The sequence below is a fragment of the Cinclus cinclus genome, chromosome 16, assembly GCF_963662255.1.
Source record: "Cinclus cinclus chromosome 16, bCinCin1.1, whole genome shotgun sequence".
Classification (NCBI taxonomy): Eukaryota; Metazoa; Chordata; class Aves; order Passeriformes; family Cinclidae; genus Cinclus; species Cinclus cinclus.
In genome coordinates, this window is record NC_085061.1 from 2,644,634 (window position 1) to 2,660,455 (window position 15,822).

Below are 15,822 nucleotides of genomic sequence, written 5' to 3' on the forward strand. Positions count from 1 at the left end.
CTCTGAGGCAGCCGATGGTGAAGCCCCGGTCCCGGTCCCGGTGCCGGTCCCGGTCCCGGCTCCTTCGGGGGCTCCGCCCGCGGCCACCCCCGGTCCCCTCCCAGAGCCCACGGGTCACGTGACCCGCCGCGCGGCCCGTACCAGCCCGCGGGGGGAGCGCGGCCCGCTCCCGGTGTGGCACCGCAGCTCGCAGGCTGCCGCTCGTCTCTTCTCGTGTCCCCGGTGATCGGGCACCACTGCTCCCTCTCTGCGCTGTAAGAGCTGGGCAGATGTAGCGCGGGAGGGGAGGAGGCGCCTTCCAGACCTCCTCATGGCCCCCCTCCCTTGAGGTAATGGCTTCGCCCTGCCCCTGTGGACAGGGCGGCCCTGGCCCGAGCCACTGCGGCAGGCGGGGGGTGGGGGGGGGGGTGCCGCCTCCCCGGGAGAGCGGCGGGACGGGCAGCCCAGTCCCGCGGTACGAACGGGCTTCTCTCTCTTTCTCTCTCTCTCTCTCTGCTGCCTTGTTCTCTGTCTTCTCGCTTCTCCGCGGCGGCGGCGGGCTCGCGAGCGGGGGGCTGTCTGCCCCTGTCCCCCCCTCAGCTGGCGGTGGGGATGGTACGGGCGGTGGGTCAGTCGGTGTCAGGCGCCCGCGGACACGGGACGGGCCGGGGGAGCCGCGGTGAGCGGGGGCTCCGGGCACGGGGAACCGGGGCCGGGCCGGGGCGGACAGGGCACGGGGAACCGGACGCCGGGCCCGGCGGGACAGGCTGGCCTGGGTCCGGCAGGGCCTGAGGCGTTCGGGTCCGTGGACGCTCATCAGGGCTGGACCGTTCCGGCCTGAGGCTCCGGGCCCAGCGACCTCAGCCTTGATCCAGAGGAGGGCACCAAGTTGATCAGAGGGGAGGAACACCTCTCCTTTGAGGAAAGGCTGGACGAATTGGGATTGTTCAGCCTAGACAGAAGAAGGCTTCGAGGTGACCTAATTGTGGTCTTCCAGTACCTAAATGGAACTTACAGGAAAGATGGGACAAGGCTGCTTACGGGTTCTGGAGTGACAGGAGATGGGGAGAGGGCTTCAAGCTGACAGCGGGGTTAGATGGGATATTGGGAAGAAATTTGCCCGGTGACGGTGGTGAGGCCATGGCACAGGGTGCCTAGAGAAGCTGTGGCTGCCCCTGGATCCCTGGAATTGTTCAGCCCCATGTTGGATGGGGCTTGGAGCAACCTGGGATTGTGGAAAGTGTCCCTGCCCATGGCAGGAGGTTGTACTGGATGATTTTCAAGGTCCCTTCCAAGCCAAACCATTCTGGGATTACCTGAATCTGTCCCTGTAAGCCTGGAGGTATCTGGGCATGAGGGATTGGTTCAGCCCCATTCACCCCTGGCTCAGTGTCTGGGATCTGGGCACGGCAGATTGGGTTGCTCGAGCCCATCCCATCAGCAAACAGAAGGTTGGTCTTGGATCCATGGGATGCCCAGGGAGGTGCTGGAGTCACCATCCCTGAAGGTGTTAAAGGAAAGACTGGACATGGCACTCAGTGCTCTGGTTTGGGTGATGAAGTGGGGATCATTCACAGGTTGGACTCTATGGTATTTGAGGTCTCATGCTCAGGCTGAGCTTAAGGCCAGCTGCTCCCGGTGGGATGCAGAGCAGGACTGGCACCGGTGAGGCCTGAGAGATCCTGTGGTACCCCTGTGCTGACCATGTGCTCTGTCCCTGGCTGCAGGAGGCCTGGCAGCTGTGCTGAGCCCTCACTATGAACGCCATCGTTGCCCTGTGCCATTTCTGTGAGCTCCACGGCCCTCGCACCCTGTTCTGCACCGAGGTCCTGCACTCGCCACTCCCTCAGGGTGCCAGCAGCGGGGACATCTCCGGGCAGAATGAGCAGGCAGAAGAGGAGGAATGTGGGATTCAGATGAGCAGTCGGATCCGCTCGCACAGCCCGGCTGAAGGGGCCAGCGCCGACTCCAGCAGCCCAGGGCCAAAGAAGTCAGACATGTGTGAGGCAAGTGTGAAAATCTCGAAAATCTCTCTGTGGGCGTCGGTGTCCTTGACTTGCCTAAAGGGCTCTGGGGTTCGGTGGTGCAAATTTAATTGTTTAGAGACAAATAAAAACGTGAAACGCACTTGTCCTCATCAACTGCAAGCTAGTCCTAACTCTAATTCTAATGATCCATGACAAGAGAATGAAGGAGCTGTTGTTGACAGGACCTTGAGGTCTCTTTAAGCTCTGTTATCTGCGATTCTCTTCTGGCTGGGAAACACTTTCCTTATCCTCGAAGAGCATTTACTTTGTTAGATTAGGAGCAGCATTGGTTAAAAAACAAAAAATAAAAGCAAAAACAATTTAAGCAATAGGAAAAATGTATATTCTCAGTCGCTCAGGGCTGTTCATCCTGGAGAGCAGAAGTTTGTGTGGAGACCTCACAGCAACCTTCCAGTGTCTGAAGGGACCAGCAGGGAATCCAGAGAGGGACTCTTCATCAGGAGCTGCAGTGATAGGACAAGGAGTAGTGTGTTGAAATGGAAAGAGGGGAAATTCAGGTTAGATATACTAAAGAAATTGTTCCCTGTCAGGGTGTCACAGGGTGCCCAGAGAAGCTGTGGCTGCCCCTGGTTCTCTGGAAGCGTCCAAGGCCAGGTTGGACAGGGCTTGGAGTCACCTGGGATAGTGTAAGGTGTCCCTGCCCATGGCAGGGGATGGAATGAGGTGATCTTTAAGGTCCCTTCCAGCCCAAACCATTCTGTGATTCTCATACTTGTCTTCTATCAGTACTTCCTCTGACATGTTTATTATTTATTTTCCCTTCAGTTGTGGTCAGTTTTGTTTGGCCAGTTGGTTTCACAGCTGCTGTAACTGAACTTTGCCAGCTGTAGAGCCAACACCAAGTTCACAGTGAAATTAAATAGTGGAAAATGAGCATAAGAGTAGGAGAAGGATATCAGAGTTTTGTGTGAGGAGCTGATTTTCAAATCCTGACCCTGACTCACCTTCCTTGTCTTTGTGTTCCTGTCTGTGTGTGTAAGTAACATTGTATAGTGTTTTGGAGGGGACAGTCAGAGCTCTTTGGAAAGCTGAGATAACTGCACACTCATTTATGGCTGGATTTTACTCTTCTGCCTTCAGGGCTGCCGCTCTCTTGCAGGAGGACACCCAGGGTACGTCAGCCACGACAAAGAAACCTCCATCAAGTACGTCAGCCACCAGCACCCAAACCACCCCCAGCTGTTCAGCATCGTGCGCCAGGCCTGCGTCCGCAGCCTCAGCTGTGAGGTACCTGCCTTGGAGCACAGGGAAATGCTATTTATAGCTCCTGGATCACCTCCAATCCAAGATATTCCACTGCTGATCCTGGCTGCTCTGTGCAGACTGAAACATGGAGGGAACCAGGTGGAAAGACAGGCACAGAAGTCTGTTTATTCCAGGATTGGTGGTATTTTTTAAGCTTGATCTTTGGTGACCTCAGGGGTTACTTCCTGTCACCTTGTGAGGCTGAAAATAACCCCTTCGTAGTTTTGTTCCTTGTGCTTATTATTTGTCATTGTAAGATAACCTGTTTTTTGTAAAAAACCTCTGAATGTGGGCTTGAGTGCCCTTTATAAACCATTAATATTCATCCTGTAACAGACATGAAGGAAAAACCTTACAGATTAATGAGCATTTCTGTGTTAGGGTCAGCAAAATTCCTTCTGAATTCTCAGTATTGTAGTTGAATGGAGCTGAATTCTTAAAAGACAGTTAAATTGAAGGGTTTGGAGTGTTTGTAGGATACCTTTGAAGGGCTGTTTGACCACACTTTTGGGATAGAAGCATAAAAAGGCTTCATTTATTCCCTAAGTGGGTGTTAAAGTGCAGAAAGCTGTTTAGTTGGATACTCTGTGATGTGTTTAATGACTTTGGTGTGTGTCCCTTCCCTTCAGGTCTGCCCAGGACGTGAAGGCCCTATTTTTTTTGGAGATGAACAGCATGGTTTTGTGTTCAGCCACACCTTCTTTATCAAAGACAGCCTGGCCCGAGGTTTCCAGCGCTGGTACAGCATCATCACCATCATGATGGACCGGATTTACCTCATCAACTCCTGGCCTTTCTTGTTGGGAAAGATCAGAGGCATCATTGATGAGCTCCAGGGCAAAGCACTGAAGGTAGGTCAGTGCACAGAGTCCCTGTGACTCAATGTCAGTGTCTCAGTTGTGATCCCTGATTGGCAGCTGAGTCCAAAAGCTGGTTCAGCTCATGGCAGGGTGGTCATTAAGATTGACACAAGGCCCAGGAGGATGGTGTATCCCCATCCTTGCAAGTGTTCACAGCCAGATTGGACAGGGCTTGGAGCATCCTGGTCTCATGGAATGTGGCAGGTGCTTGTGGCAGGGTGTTGGAACAAGTTGATCTTTCCAAGTAAAAACCATTCCATGATTCTGTGTCTGGGGATGTATGAGGGAAGGAACATGATGTTTTTGTCATTTGAAACACTCAGTGCTTTTCACAGGCCTCGTAGACAACAGCTTTGTTACAAATATAAGTAAGTGAATCTGGGAAGGACAATGATTTTGGAGCACAAGAGTTACTTAGTGATAATTTTAGTCCGTCTCAGAAGATGTCCCTTCTCTCTGTTTTGCCATGATTGGATGGGCAGGTGTGACGCACCCTTTTCGCTTGGTGTTTTTATTGTGGTTTTTCACCTGAGCTCTGTGCAAACACTGGATCTCTTTCAGTCTGACACTGCCCTTGCTGTGTGTGCAGGTGTTTGAAGCAGAGCAGTTTGGGTGCCCTCAGCGTGCCCAGCGCATGAACACGGCCTTCACCCCCTTCCTGCACCAGCGCAACGGCAACGCCGCGCGCTCCCTGACGTCCCTGACCAACGACGAGAACCTCTGGGCCTGCCTGCACACCTCCTTTGCTTGGTAATGCCACTGCTGTTAGCAGCTCCTTCCTCAGCAGGATACTGCTGTATCCTGAAAGACTGGGAATGTGATTTGAGTGTTCGGGGGTTTTTTTTTTTGTTTTGTTTTGTTTTTATTTTTTTGAGGTCATACTTAGAATTTGCTAAGTAGCGTCTGAATTGGAAGAAGCCAACACTGATGTCTTTAGGACAAAAAAATTGTCTTTTTGCTGTGAAGTAAAACTAATGTGGCAGCTAATTGAAGCCATGGTTATGCAGATGGAAGGTCTTTGCAGTGTAGAAGAAAGGAATAAAAATATGCACCTGCCTCCAGCGTGTTGCACCTTGAATTCACACGTGACAGACCATGGTGGTGCCCCTGTGCTGGGCTCAGCAGCATGGGAGGTGCACCCATGGGGCTCTGAGAGAGTCCAGTTGCTCCAGTGCCTGACTGGCTCATTAAACTTCCCTGGAAAGATGCCACAGGGAGGGTTGCAACACTGGCATGTGATTTGAATGGGGGATAGGCATGCTGCACAAAGAAATTGCAGAATGCTGGGATCTGGGTGACTGCGTGGCAGGGATTGTAAGATGGGCTGATAGTCCCACACTGAGGAAAGCACAGGGATGTGCTGGAAGGTAGCACAAAGTGGTTAGTGGTTGGATGTTTTGTTTGACATAATGATATCGAGTTTCTTACTGGATTTTTGCACCTGGCAAGATGCATGACTCTGCCTCTCCTCCTTTCAATGCCTCCAGGCTTCTGAAGGCTTGTGGTAGCAGGCTTACAGAGAAGCTTCTGGAGGGAGCACCCACAGAAGACACCCTTGTTCAGATGGAAAAACTTGCAGGTGAGACAGAGGTTTCCAGAGCTGCGAAGACCCTCTGAGAATTCTTCAGATGATGAAACACATAGTCTTTTGATCTGCATCTTAAACACAGACATTGTTCATCAGCTTCACCTCCCTGGTAGTCTCTGCAGCAGCTGATGCACTCTCCATTCTGGAGATGGATCTGACAAGAATGTGGAATCCAGGCACCTCAAAGGCTCTCTGCACGTGGTGTCACTTGAGTAGCAGTGTTGCATCATCAAGATCATTGTTCTCTCTGGCTGGGCTGGCCCTCCCAGTGAATCTCTACAGCCAGAAGGATTTGTAGTCACAACATATGGATTTCTTGCTTCTTTTTCTACAAACTTTCTAAAAGTAAAGGATCGTAGTTTGTTGGGTTTTTTTTTTTCCTGTGTTGAATTATCTTATTAACCATGTAAACTAGAATCCACAAAGCTTTGTCCATAACCTTTCAGACAAGAATAGAGAACATAGCTGATCAAAAAATGCAACTCTCTGTTCTATAGATGAAAATTCCTTCTTGACCATTCAGTAGTTATTTTTTATCTGAATTAACACTTAGGTGTGTCTGTGCTACTGCCAGTACTTTCAGTTACTGTGTTCTGAGCTCTCTCTTCCCACATACACCCAAAATCACATGGCTGCAGCATGTGAGCACTTTCCAGTTTCCATTCCTAGAGAGCAACAATTTTTATGACCAACCTGCCTGTTTTGTTTTTTTTTGTTGGTTTTTTTTTTTTTGCTAGATCTGAAAGAAGAGTCGGAAGGCTGGGATGGTTCTGAGGAAGAAGAGAAGCCTTCTTCCCAGCCAGATGTTGTGGAAGGGCAGGAGCTGTCCAAAGGCTCCCCTGAAACATCTCTGATGCCAGATTGCAACAGCTGGAACGTAGCTCACAGAAGGTTGTCTGTCTTTCGCTCTCTCAGGCACATGAGACAGGTAAGGAAGGCTGCAGAGTTCACAAGCACTTCCCTCCTGATAATTTTTTTTGGTTTTTTTTAAAGATACATTTATTTCCTGCAATCTGCACGTTCCCTGGTGCTGTGTTCAGCACAGTGCCTGCCCAGCCAGGAACATGATGTGAATTGAATCTCTGGGTGCACTCCCTTCCTCACAAGGGCCTCTGGTGATCATCAGTCATGTGGGGTGGGGTCAGATGATTTCTCTGATTCTGCACTTCTCTTCTTCCCAAGAGCAGTGACAGCAATTTAATACAGAGTTTGTGCAGCATCTTCAAAGCCAAGTAATCGTGTTTCAGAGGGAAAAATAATTTGCAAATAGGGTCAGTTATTTTGTTTGGATCTTGCTTTTCTCCTGTGCTCTCAGTGACCTGGCTGAGGGTGAAGGTTCATGTGCCCAAGGTCCATGTGCTAAATTTCCATGTCCATTCCCGCTGTTCAGGTCTAGCCATTTTCCTGCCTGTCACTCATGCTTTTAACAGGGCAAACTAGACATTTTACTTATTTTGATAACCAGTAAAGAATGGTTTGGGGGCTTTTTTCCAGGTTCTTGGGGCATCAGCATTCCGAATGCTGGCTTGGCATGTCCTGATGGGGAACCAGGTCATCTGGAAAGCTCAGGATATGGACCTTGTCCAGTCTGCCTTTGATGTCCTACGGGTAAGAAACCTTTCCCTTTATTTCTTAGCTGCATATTTTTACATGTATTTCTCTACTACTCCAGCCTTTATAATGATCTGCCCTTGACATGTGATCTTGTGACGAGTGTGTTCTAAATTATGTGGTTTTGAAAAAACAACAACTAAAAAAGCCCTCAAAACATGCACAAAACAAAATCTCCTCAACCTTTGGATCTCTTGCTTGTCCTCAGCGGTTGCAGGGGTTCTCAAGCTGAGTAGATTACTTTAATCCCCCAAATCAGGAGCATCTGCTTAAGCAGTCCTCCAGGTCTTGGAAGTCAGGGAGAGAATTGTACTGACTTGTTTAATTCCAGGGTTTGTCTGGCCTGGTTTCCTTCCCCTGCAGACGATGCTGCCCATCGGGTGCGTGCGGATCATCCCCTACAGTGACCAGTATGAGGAAGCCTATCGGTGCAACTTCCTGGGCCTGAGCCCACACGTCCAAATCCCACCCCACATCCTGTCATCTGGTAAGAACCTGCTGCAGAATCCTCTCCCCTCCTTGTCATAACATGTTAAAAGACACTAGATTTTGGTTGGGTTTTTTTTAGGATAATTTTAGAGTAAGTATTGGCTGCATGAAATAAAGCCCAAACCACTTCATTTTGTTTTCCTTGTCTCTTTGCCTGGTCAGCGACTGAAAGATGTGACACCTTCTCTAGCCACTGACCATAGCAGGGTCTGTAGCTGTGTTTTGGAATCTGGGCTAGCACAGCTCATGCTCTTTTGGGTTCTTGTTGCTCCAGAGTTTGCAGTCCTCGTGGAAGTCCGTGCTGCCACCCGTTCCAGCCTCTACCCAACCCTGTTTGATGATGAGCAGTCCCTCAACAAGTACGAGTTTGTTGTCACCAGTGGGAGCCCCGTTGCAGCAGACAGAGGTGGGTGATTTGAAAGCAGAAAGAACCTCTGTCACTGAGATTAAAAGAGCATCTTGATCTTTAACTGGTTTTCATGAACTGGCCCTTAAGGAGGTTTGAGTAGAAGCCAGGTCAATATTCAGCTGGGATTTAGCTGTTTGGGGTGAGGCTCACCACAGATGGTTCAGTTATAAAAGATTTTCTCTATCAGATCAGCATTTTGCCTATTAATTTTCATAAGTGAGAAATGGATTCTGTAACATAGGTATAAGAAAAATTGTAGGGAAATTCTGTAACCCACAGTGAACACTTTCAATTCTGGAATACTTGTGTGCTTATTTTGAGTAAGACTAACTTGTAAGGACCATGACATCACTAATTTTCAATGTTCCACTTGGTAGCCAAATATCACTGACAGAGAAATACCCAGACTTTTAAATTTAATTTTATCTACTTCCTTCCAGTAGTTGAACTCTTGCACCTAGAGGTGATTTGAGTCGGGTCCATCAATCTTGCATTTTCTGGGAAGTCTTAATTTAGATAAATTGGCCTCACTGAGTGTCTCAAAAGACATGGCAGATGGCTCATCCTTCCTCTCTGTCCCTGAAGACAGAGATGCAAAGCAGAGACTTGCTCTCTCCATACTGCTCTTCCTGTTGTTGATCCCACATGTATAAATACACCAGTTTATTTTCCATCCAGTCAGTGGCATGTCCAGAAATTTCTGGACAAAAATAGTCACTGCAAGGTCTTTTCTCCACCACAGCATCAAACTTACTAGGCCATTGGCTGCTAGGAAAAATGTCTCCTAAGGACTTCCAAAAAGTGGTCCAGGAATGCCTGGGGTTGGTTGCTGGTTTATTTTTTCACCAAGTATCGTGGAACTGCCCTTAACAAGAGGAGCACTAAATCAAGTATAAGTTGAGGGTTTATATTTTTATATGTATGTTTGTACATTGCACAAAGAAGCATGAAGATTTTTTCATAACCCTGTGTTTTTAATGATCTTTTGATAACAAAAGCTAAATAGAATTTAAAAGTGGGTCTGAAGAAGAAAAAACAAAGGCCCCTGAACCTGTTCGCATGTCCCAGGGTCCTTCACTAAATTCCATGTTGCTTCTTGGATCAGATGTTTTTCTAATAGGATGGTCTTTAGCTCCTCTTCCATGGAAATGAGATCCCAGCAGCCCACTGGGGGATATATTCAACAATTATTAGTAGCAAAGGTGTAAGCAGTAACCTTTAGCTTGTGTGTCCTCTTCCTCACCCTTTTCCCCCTTTTTCTGCTCCTGCAGTTGGCCCAACAATCTTGAACAAGATTGAGGCTGCCCTGACCAACCAGAACCTCTCTGTGGATGTTGTGGATCAGTGCCTTGTTTGCCTGAAGGAGGAGTGGATGAAGTAAGTACAGCCACCTTGCTTTCAGAGGAGCAGCTTTGGTGCTGCTCCTGGAGCAGTAACAGCAGAGTGCAGGACACACTTCAGTCAGGTGAATTCTGCTGCAGTTGAGCAGTAGTTGGATTTACAGGAACAAATTCAGTCAGGAGTTAAGGATTTTCTACTCTAGTCCCATCTCTCTTTTTGGCTCTCAGCAGTTCTTAACCTTTATGCTTCAGTTCATACATCTGTAGGTTACTTGCATGACAAAAACTGTCTGCCTCACCTTGGTTAGGAGGATTAAATATGCAAATCCCTCTCTGCCTGTCAGTGTGGCCATACCCCAGCTCAGGTAAAACCCAAATACATGCCCAGGTTCTGCCTTCAGGCCCTGCATTTCAGAGGTGCAGGTAGCTGTAAAGGAAGACCAGTCAGTCATGCAAAATAATTCATGGAACATCATGACTCTGTGAATTTACCTGAAGGCAGATGGGCACTGGATGTGTCTCCCAGTTGTCACAATTAATTGTTCTACTTTCTGCTAGAATGAAAAACCAAACTAGAAATATGCCCATTATTACTGAAAATGAGTCATCTCCCTAACTAATCACCCTCCTTCATCAAGCATGAGAACAGTTCAATAAAACACTGGTTGAAGTTTTTATTAACATTCAGTTGCAGTAGGTGCCAAGAGTAGCTCTAGTTCCTCCTCGTTCCCTGTTTGATGGCATGTGAGTCCATTTGATAATGACAGGAATCTCTTGTTCCTGCAGTAAAGTGAAAGTCCTCTTTAAATTCACTAAAGTGGACAGCAGACCCAAGGAGGATACCCAAAAACTGCTGAGCATTCTGGGAGCTGCAGAGGAGGACAATGTCAAACTTCTCAAGTTCTGGATGACCGGCCTGAGCAAGACGTACAAATCCCACCTGATGTCAACAGTTCGCAGCCCGACGTCCTCAGAGTCCCGGAATTAAAGGGTGCCCAACCTCCCCTGCTTCCTTCAGAGAAGGGCAGGGAACCCTGGTTACCTCTGCTGAGCCTGCAGCATGTGCTTTTAGGTGGATAGTGAGGCTTCATCACTATTCTCCTGGTCCTCAGACCAACTTGAAGAGTGACTTGAGTCTTTTCTACTTGCTGTGAGACTGGACTAATAAGTGCTAATCCACAGTGCTGCTGTCTCTCCTGGATCTCAGCTCTCAATCTAGACGTGCACACTCAAGACTAAAACACAGCAATGCTCAAAGAATCAGCTAAATTAATTAAAATCCCATCCTGTCCTCATTAAGCACCATGGTGTGGCAGCAGGCCTCACCTTTAGGTTCTTTGGCAGGCCTGTGACAACATCCAGAACTCCTGGGAGGGCATATGGTTAATCTCACTGAAATCCCACATAAATCTCCTAAATGCCTGAGAGAACAAGAACCAAAAATAAGAGGCACGTCACAGGGTATGGATCACATGTAAATTATTTCAAACCACTTCGTGCTCAGATTTAAGAGACTATTTTCTGCTGTAGCATAAGTCAGGACATCCCATGGGAGTCCTGTCACTCCTCTTTATTTATTTATATCTTAACTTGAGACGGTTTTAGCATTTGCTTTGGAAATCTTGTCTGGGAGGGTGAATTATAAAATAAGTCTAAAAATGCAGCCTGCTTGCCTCTCAGAGAGGAAAATACTCGCCTTGTTTTGCCTGTGGTTGCAGAACTTCCAGGTAATGAAGATAACCTCACCAGGATAAGGTTCTCTTCTGTCTTTTTTAGCTTCCTTAAGTTAAGCAGAAGAGATTCAACCTGTAGGTGCTCCCTTATATAACTATATAGTAGCCATTTTTGCTTAATAGTTCATGAAAACATTGGTGCATTTTTTAATTACCTAGCTAGATATTCCTTATCTGTACTGTAAGGAATCACTGTTTCTGTTGTGAAGTCTGGGGTTTGTGTCCTTTGTTGGTTTTTTTGGTGCGTTTTTTTTGGTTGGTTTTTTGGGGTTTTTTTTGGTTTTCTGGATCATTATTGGGAACACTTGACATTACCACAGACATTTTGAACAAGCTAAAGGCAGGTTTTACCCAGGTGACTTTCTATACTCACTCAAGCTCAGAGAGGATGTTCCAGCTTGTCACAAGTTCTGTTCTTATATATAAAATACGGAGGTTCATTTTTGTCTGGAACATCTGTAAAATGGAGACAGGCATTAAATCTCATAAGAGCTATTTTTGTAAAATGAACAAAGCCTGGTTTTTTGGTTATTTTCAGTGTGTGTGTGTTGTGGTGGGGGAAAGCAGCACAAATCCACAAAATTCCTGCATCCTATGCCTAGATCTAATGTAGAGAATTTAATACAGTCTTTCCCTCTTATCTTTGTATTAGTTTCTTGTTGACTGAGCTAGTAATCTTTATTTTAAAACTATTCTGGTCCAGTCCAGAGCTGTGTAACACAGCAGGCAAGACATCATTTGGCATTGACACCTTCTTGATTGCTGAACTGGATTTGTTGTTTTTTTTTTAAATACAGCTCTCCCAAGCAATCCAGCATCAAAACCTAACCTAGTGGTTCCTTCCAAAACAGCAAAGGGTTGGTCACAAGGTTGAGCCCGAGGCTGCTGCTTCTCCCGATGCTGATCCCTCTCCATCCTGACCTGAAACAAGGCTGTCATGGACAAACAGACTCAGCTTTGAGCCAGGGCAAGGAAATCACTAACTTAACACTTATAAAATGCCCACAGGAAAGAAGGGGGAGAGCTGCCAAGTCAGTGAACCTCCACCCCAGCTGTGCTTGCCTGCCAGAACACATCTATACGTGGGATTACCAAATGATTGCCTGGGCAGGTTCCTGCAGCTCGCAGGTGAGGCTGCAGGTGCTCCCTTTGCCGTCAGCGAGAGCTGGAATGTGCACAACTTAATTAACAAAAAAATCATGTCTGCAGACATCTTTCACCACCCTCCTTCCCTCCAAACGATACGCCTTGGAGACAAACTGATTGAGGCAGGATAATTCTTTATTCCAGTGTGATTTCTGCCTGGCTGAGCAGCGTGTAGCTGGGAGTAAGGTGGGAGCAGTGAGTGCTGCAGCTGCTGTGTCATGGACCCAGTGCTGGGTCACTGCTGGCTGCAGGTACAGACAAAGCCTTGTTGCACCAGTTCTGCCACCCCTCTCCCCTCAGCCAGGCAGGGTCCAGCAGGTGATGTTCCCTCTCTATTCTGCCCTCATGAGACTTCACCTGCCTCCAGCTCTGGGGCCCTCAACATCACAAGGATCTGGAGCTGCTGGAGCAAGTCCAGAGGAGGCCACAAAGATGCTCCAAGGGTTAAAGCCTCTGCTCTGGAGCCAGGCTGGGGGAGCTGGGGGTGTTCACCTGGAGAAGGCTCCAGGGAAACCTCAGAGCCCCTTCCACCGCCTAACGGGGCTCCAGGAGATCTGGAGAGGGACTCTGGATGAAAGCCTGGAGTGACAGGACAAGAGGGAATGGCTTCCCACTGCCAGAGGGCAGGGTTGGATGGGATATTGGGCAGGAATTGTTCCCTGGGAGGGTGGTGAGGCCCTGGCACAAGGTGCCCAGAGCAGCTGTGGCTGCCCCTGGATCCCTGGAAGTGTCCAAGGCCAGGTCGGACGGGACTTGCATAGCGCAAAGTGTTCCTGCCTGTGGCAGGGGGTTGGAACTGGATGATCTGTGGGACCCCACCCAAACCATTCCGTGATTAAAGGATGTTTCGTGATTGCAGCATCGACTGCTAGGGCTCGGTGCGTGGTGAAGGCCTCGCTGTCAGAGTTTCGGTACCGGGGGCCGGGTCGGTGTTCGGGAAAGCGTTCGGAGCCCGGGGCCGGGTCGGTGCCGGGATTTCGGAGCCCGTCCCAGCCCCGCGTGGCGGCCGCTCCTCCCCACGGGCCGCTCCCTCTTCTGCCGCGGCTGCGCGGGCCGGGCCGGGCCGGGCCGGGCCATGGGGGCCATGAGGGCGGCGGGGGCGGCGGCGGCGGCGGCGGCGACCGCGGTGGCGCTGGCGGTGGCGGCCTGGCGGCGAGCCCGGCCCGTGCGGGAGGTGCTGTTCTTCCCCTCGCGGCCCTGCTGCATCGAGGCGCTCCTGGCCGAGGCTGCCGAGCCCGGAGCGCCCGCCCGGCCCTGCCCGTGCCCGCTGCCGAGCGGCGACACCGCCCTGAGCCGCCTGGTGCGCCGCCTCCTCTCCGCCCGCCGCTCGCTCGATCTCTGCCTCTTCTCCTTCTCCTGCCCGCAGCTCGCCCGTGCCGTGCAGCTCCTGCACCGCCGCGGGGTCCGCGTCCGCCTGGTGACGGACGCGCAGTACATGGGGCTGCACGGTTCGCAGATCGGCCGCCTGCGCCACGCGGGTGAGCGGCGCTGCCGGCGGAGCCCGGAGCGCCCTGAGCGGCTCCGGCTCGTCCTGGGGCGGCCCTGAGCGCTGTCTGTGTCTCTCTGCAGGGATCCAGGTGCGCCACGATCAGCACAGCGGGTACATGCACCACAAGTTCGCCATCGTGGACCGGAGGATGCTCATCACAGGCTCCCTCAACTGGACCACCCAGGCCATCCAGAGCAACCGGGAGAACGTGCTGGTCGTGGAGGACGCCGAGTATGTGAAGGCTTTTCAGGATGAGTTTGAAAGGATTTGGGAAGAGTACAATCCTGCCAATTACAGTTTTTCTTCCGAAAGGCAGTAAATGATTGAGCTGCCTCTCAGGGCTAGTGGAGCGTGGTTACACCCGCAGACATCCTTGTTTTGTCCGTCTGGGTGTGACATCGGTAAACGTCTCCAGAGAAGTGTTCTCTGCCCTAAAGTGCCCCAGATCCTTTACTGTGGGTCATTCCCGTGCTAGGGGGAATGACACAACTGTTCTGTTGTGAGGGTGACAGTGACAGATTTGCATTCAGAGGCATTAAGACTTTGTCCAGGCTCGCTGCTGTGCCCTGGTGCCCACCAGGTGTGTTCATACAGGGCTGAGCATGTGTTTCAGTGGTAAAAGGAACGATTTCCAACTCGGGATATGGAACGGAGTTGTAGCCAATTCCAAATGGAATTGCAACCATTTGCAAGGGCTCCTCTACACCGATAACTAAAGGAGAGATAAGAGGGCTGCAGCGGAGTTAAGAGTTTCTGGAGATTAAGTGCTTCAGTTACATTTCTTGTTGGCATTAATTGTTGGAAGTTGGTAAAAGGAAATTCGTGGGAAACAGCAAAAATTTTTAAGTTTTGATTGTGTTGATGTTTCTTTTGGTTAAAGGTTAGCAGAGCTCTGGTGTAAAAGCATGAGCACAGATGGTAATGACAGCTTCTCTTCCAGCAAGGAAGTGTAGGGAAATCTGGAGGGAAGTGAGAGAAATGGTTCTTTGGGATCAGTGTTTATCTGGAGAGCAGACATGGCTGGAATTGGGTCACCCACTTTAAGTTCATCTGGTTCCTTCAGGTGTTGGGACACTGTGTCGTGGTCTGTGCCCTCGCCTGGCAGCACCAGCCTGGGGACAGCAAGGGGAGGGAGAGGACACCTCTGTCCCTGCAGCTCAGTGTGGAACAAAGATGATGTAAACCCAAGAATTACAAACTCTTATATAGCGTCTATGTAAGAATTGTTTTATACTGAATAGAAAGTGCCTTAATATCTCTCAAAATGAAAAGAGGCTTTGATATTCCCTTACCAGTTTTGTTACCAGTAGTGCTGTGATTGACACTGTTAAATAAACTATTTTCAAAGAAAACATCAACATCCTCATCTGACTTTTGCATTCCAAATCCTGTAGATCCTTATTAAGTTACTTACGATACATGGACATACCCAGATTTTAGATTTGTTCTGTTCTGAGAAAGTTTGCATGGGGGAAAGAAAATTATGTTACCTGAAGGTCATTCTCCAGTAAATCCCATTCAGCAGCACTGTATTTAAACTACTTAAAATATATTATTGCTGTCAAAATGCTGCCTGTTGCATTTCCTTTGTGAAGTGCAACTGTAGAAACAAACATCTCCCTGTTCATGCTCTGACCTCTGCCCTGTTCTTCCTTCTTTTTAGAAATAAACCTGTCACACACAGCATGCAAAGGGTGGTGCAAAAATAGTTTATTACCATATAGTTAATGTAAAGTTAGGTAATTATATTTACAAAGTAGAAATGATCAGCTACATCCAGGGGAGCCTAGCATGTCACACAAGGTTTGTAAGGAATAAATACAGTGAGAAAAAGTGACATTTCTATTACAGTGAGCAGCTAATCAGGAACGGTGGATCTTAAAAA

At 49.1% G+C, this 15,822-nt stretch overlaps 2 protein-coding genes across 2 annotated transcripts; both read left to right on the forward strand.

Moving 5' to 3' along the window:
• Positions 1-293: 293 nt before the first annotated feature.
• FLCN (folliculin) lies at positions 294-12,329 on the forward strand. Its single transcript, XM_062503525.1, has 12 exons — positions 294-329; positions 1,707-1,985; positions 3,108-3,254; positions 3,902-4,123; positions 4,722-4,882; positions 5,620-5,711; positions 6,458-6,648; positions 7,215-7,328; positions 7,695-7,818; positions 8,095-8,226; positions 9,501-9,606; positions 10,356-12,329. The coding sequence occupies exons 2-12, from the start codon at positions 1,737-1,739 to the stop codon at positions 10,555-10,557; spliced, it is 1,740 nt and encodes a 579-aa protein (XP_062359509.1). The 5' UTR covers positions 294-329; positions 1,707-1,736; the 3' UTR covers positions 10,558-12,329.
• A 1,194-nt stretch (positions 12,330-13,523) lies between these two features.
• PLD6 (phospholipase D family member 6) lies at positions 13,524-15,239 on the forward strand. Its single transcript, XM_062503865.1, has 2 exons — positions 13,524-13,926; positions 14,018-15,239. Exons 1-2 carry the CDS (start codon positions 13,524-13,526, stop codon positions 14,254-14,256), a joined length of 642 nt encoding a protein of 213 aa, XP_062359849.1. The 3' UTR covers positions 14,257-15,239.
• The last annotated feature ends 583 nt before the right edge of the window (positions 15,240-15,822 follow it).

Excerpts from the sequence above, each read along its gene's own strand:
- FLCN (XM_062503525.1), top strand. The coding sequence starts at position 1,737 with ATGAACGCCATCGTTGCCCTGTGCCATTTCTGTGAGCTCCACGGCCCT. Across the intron at positions 4,883-5,619 it reads CTGCACACCTCCTTTGCTTG|GCTTCTGAAGGCTTGTGGTA; the intron begins GTAATGCCACTG and ends CAATGCCTCCAG. Across the intron at positions 9,607-10,355 it reads CTGAAGGAGGAGTGGATGAA|TAAAGTGAAAGTCCTCTTTA; the intron begins GTAAGTACAGCC and ends TTGTTCCTGCAG.
- PLD6 (XM_062503865.1), top strand. The coding sequence starts at position 13,524 with ATGGGGGCCATGAGGGCGGCGGGGGCGGCGGCGGCGGCGGCGGCGACC. Across the intron at positions 13,927-14,017 it reads CGGCCGCCTGCGCCACGCGG|GGATCCAGGTGCGCCACGAT; the intron begins GTGAGCGGCGCT and ends GTCTCTCTGCAG.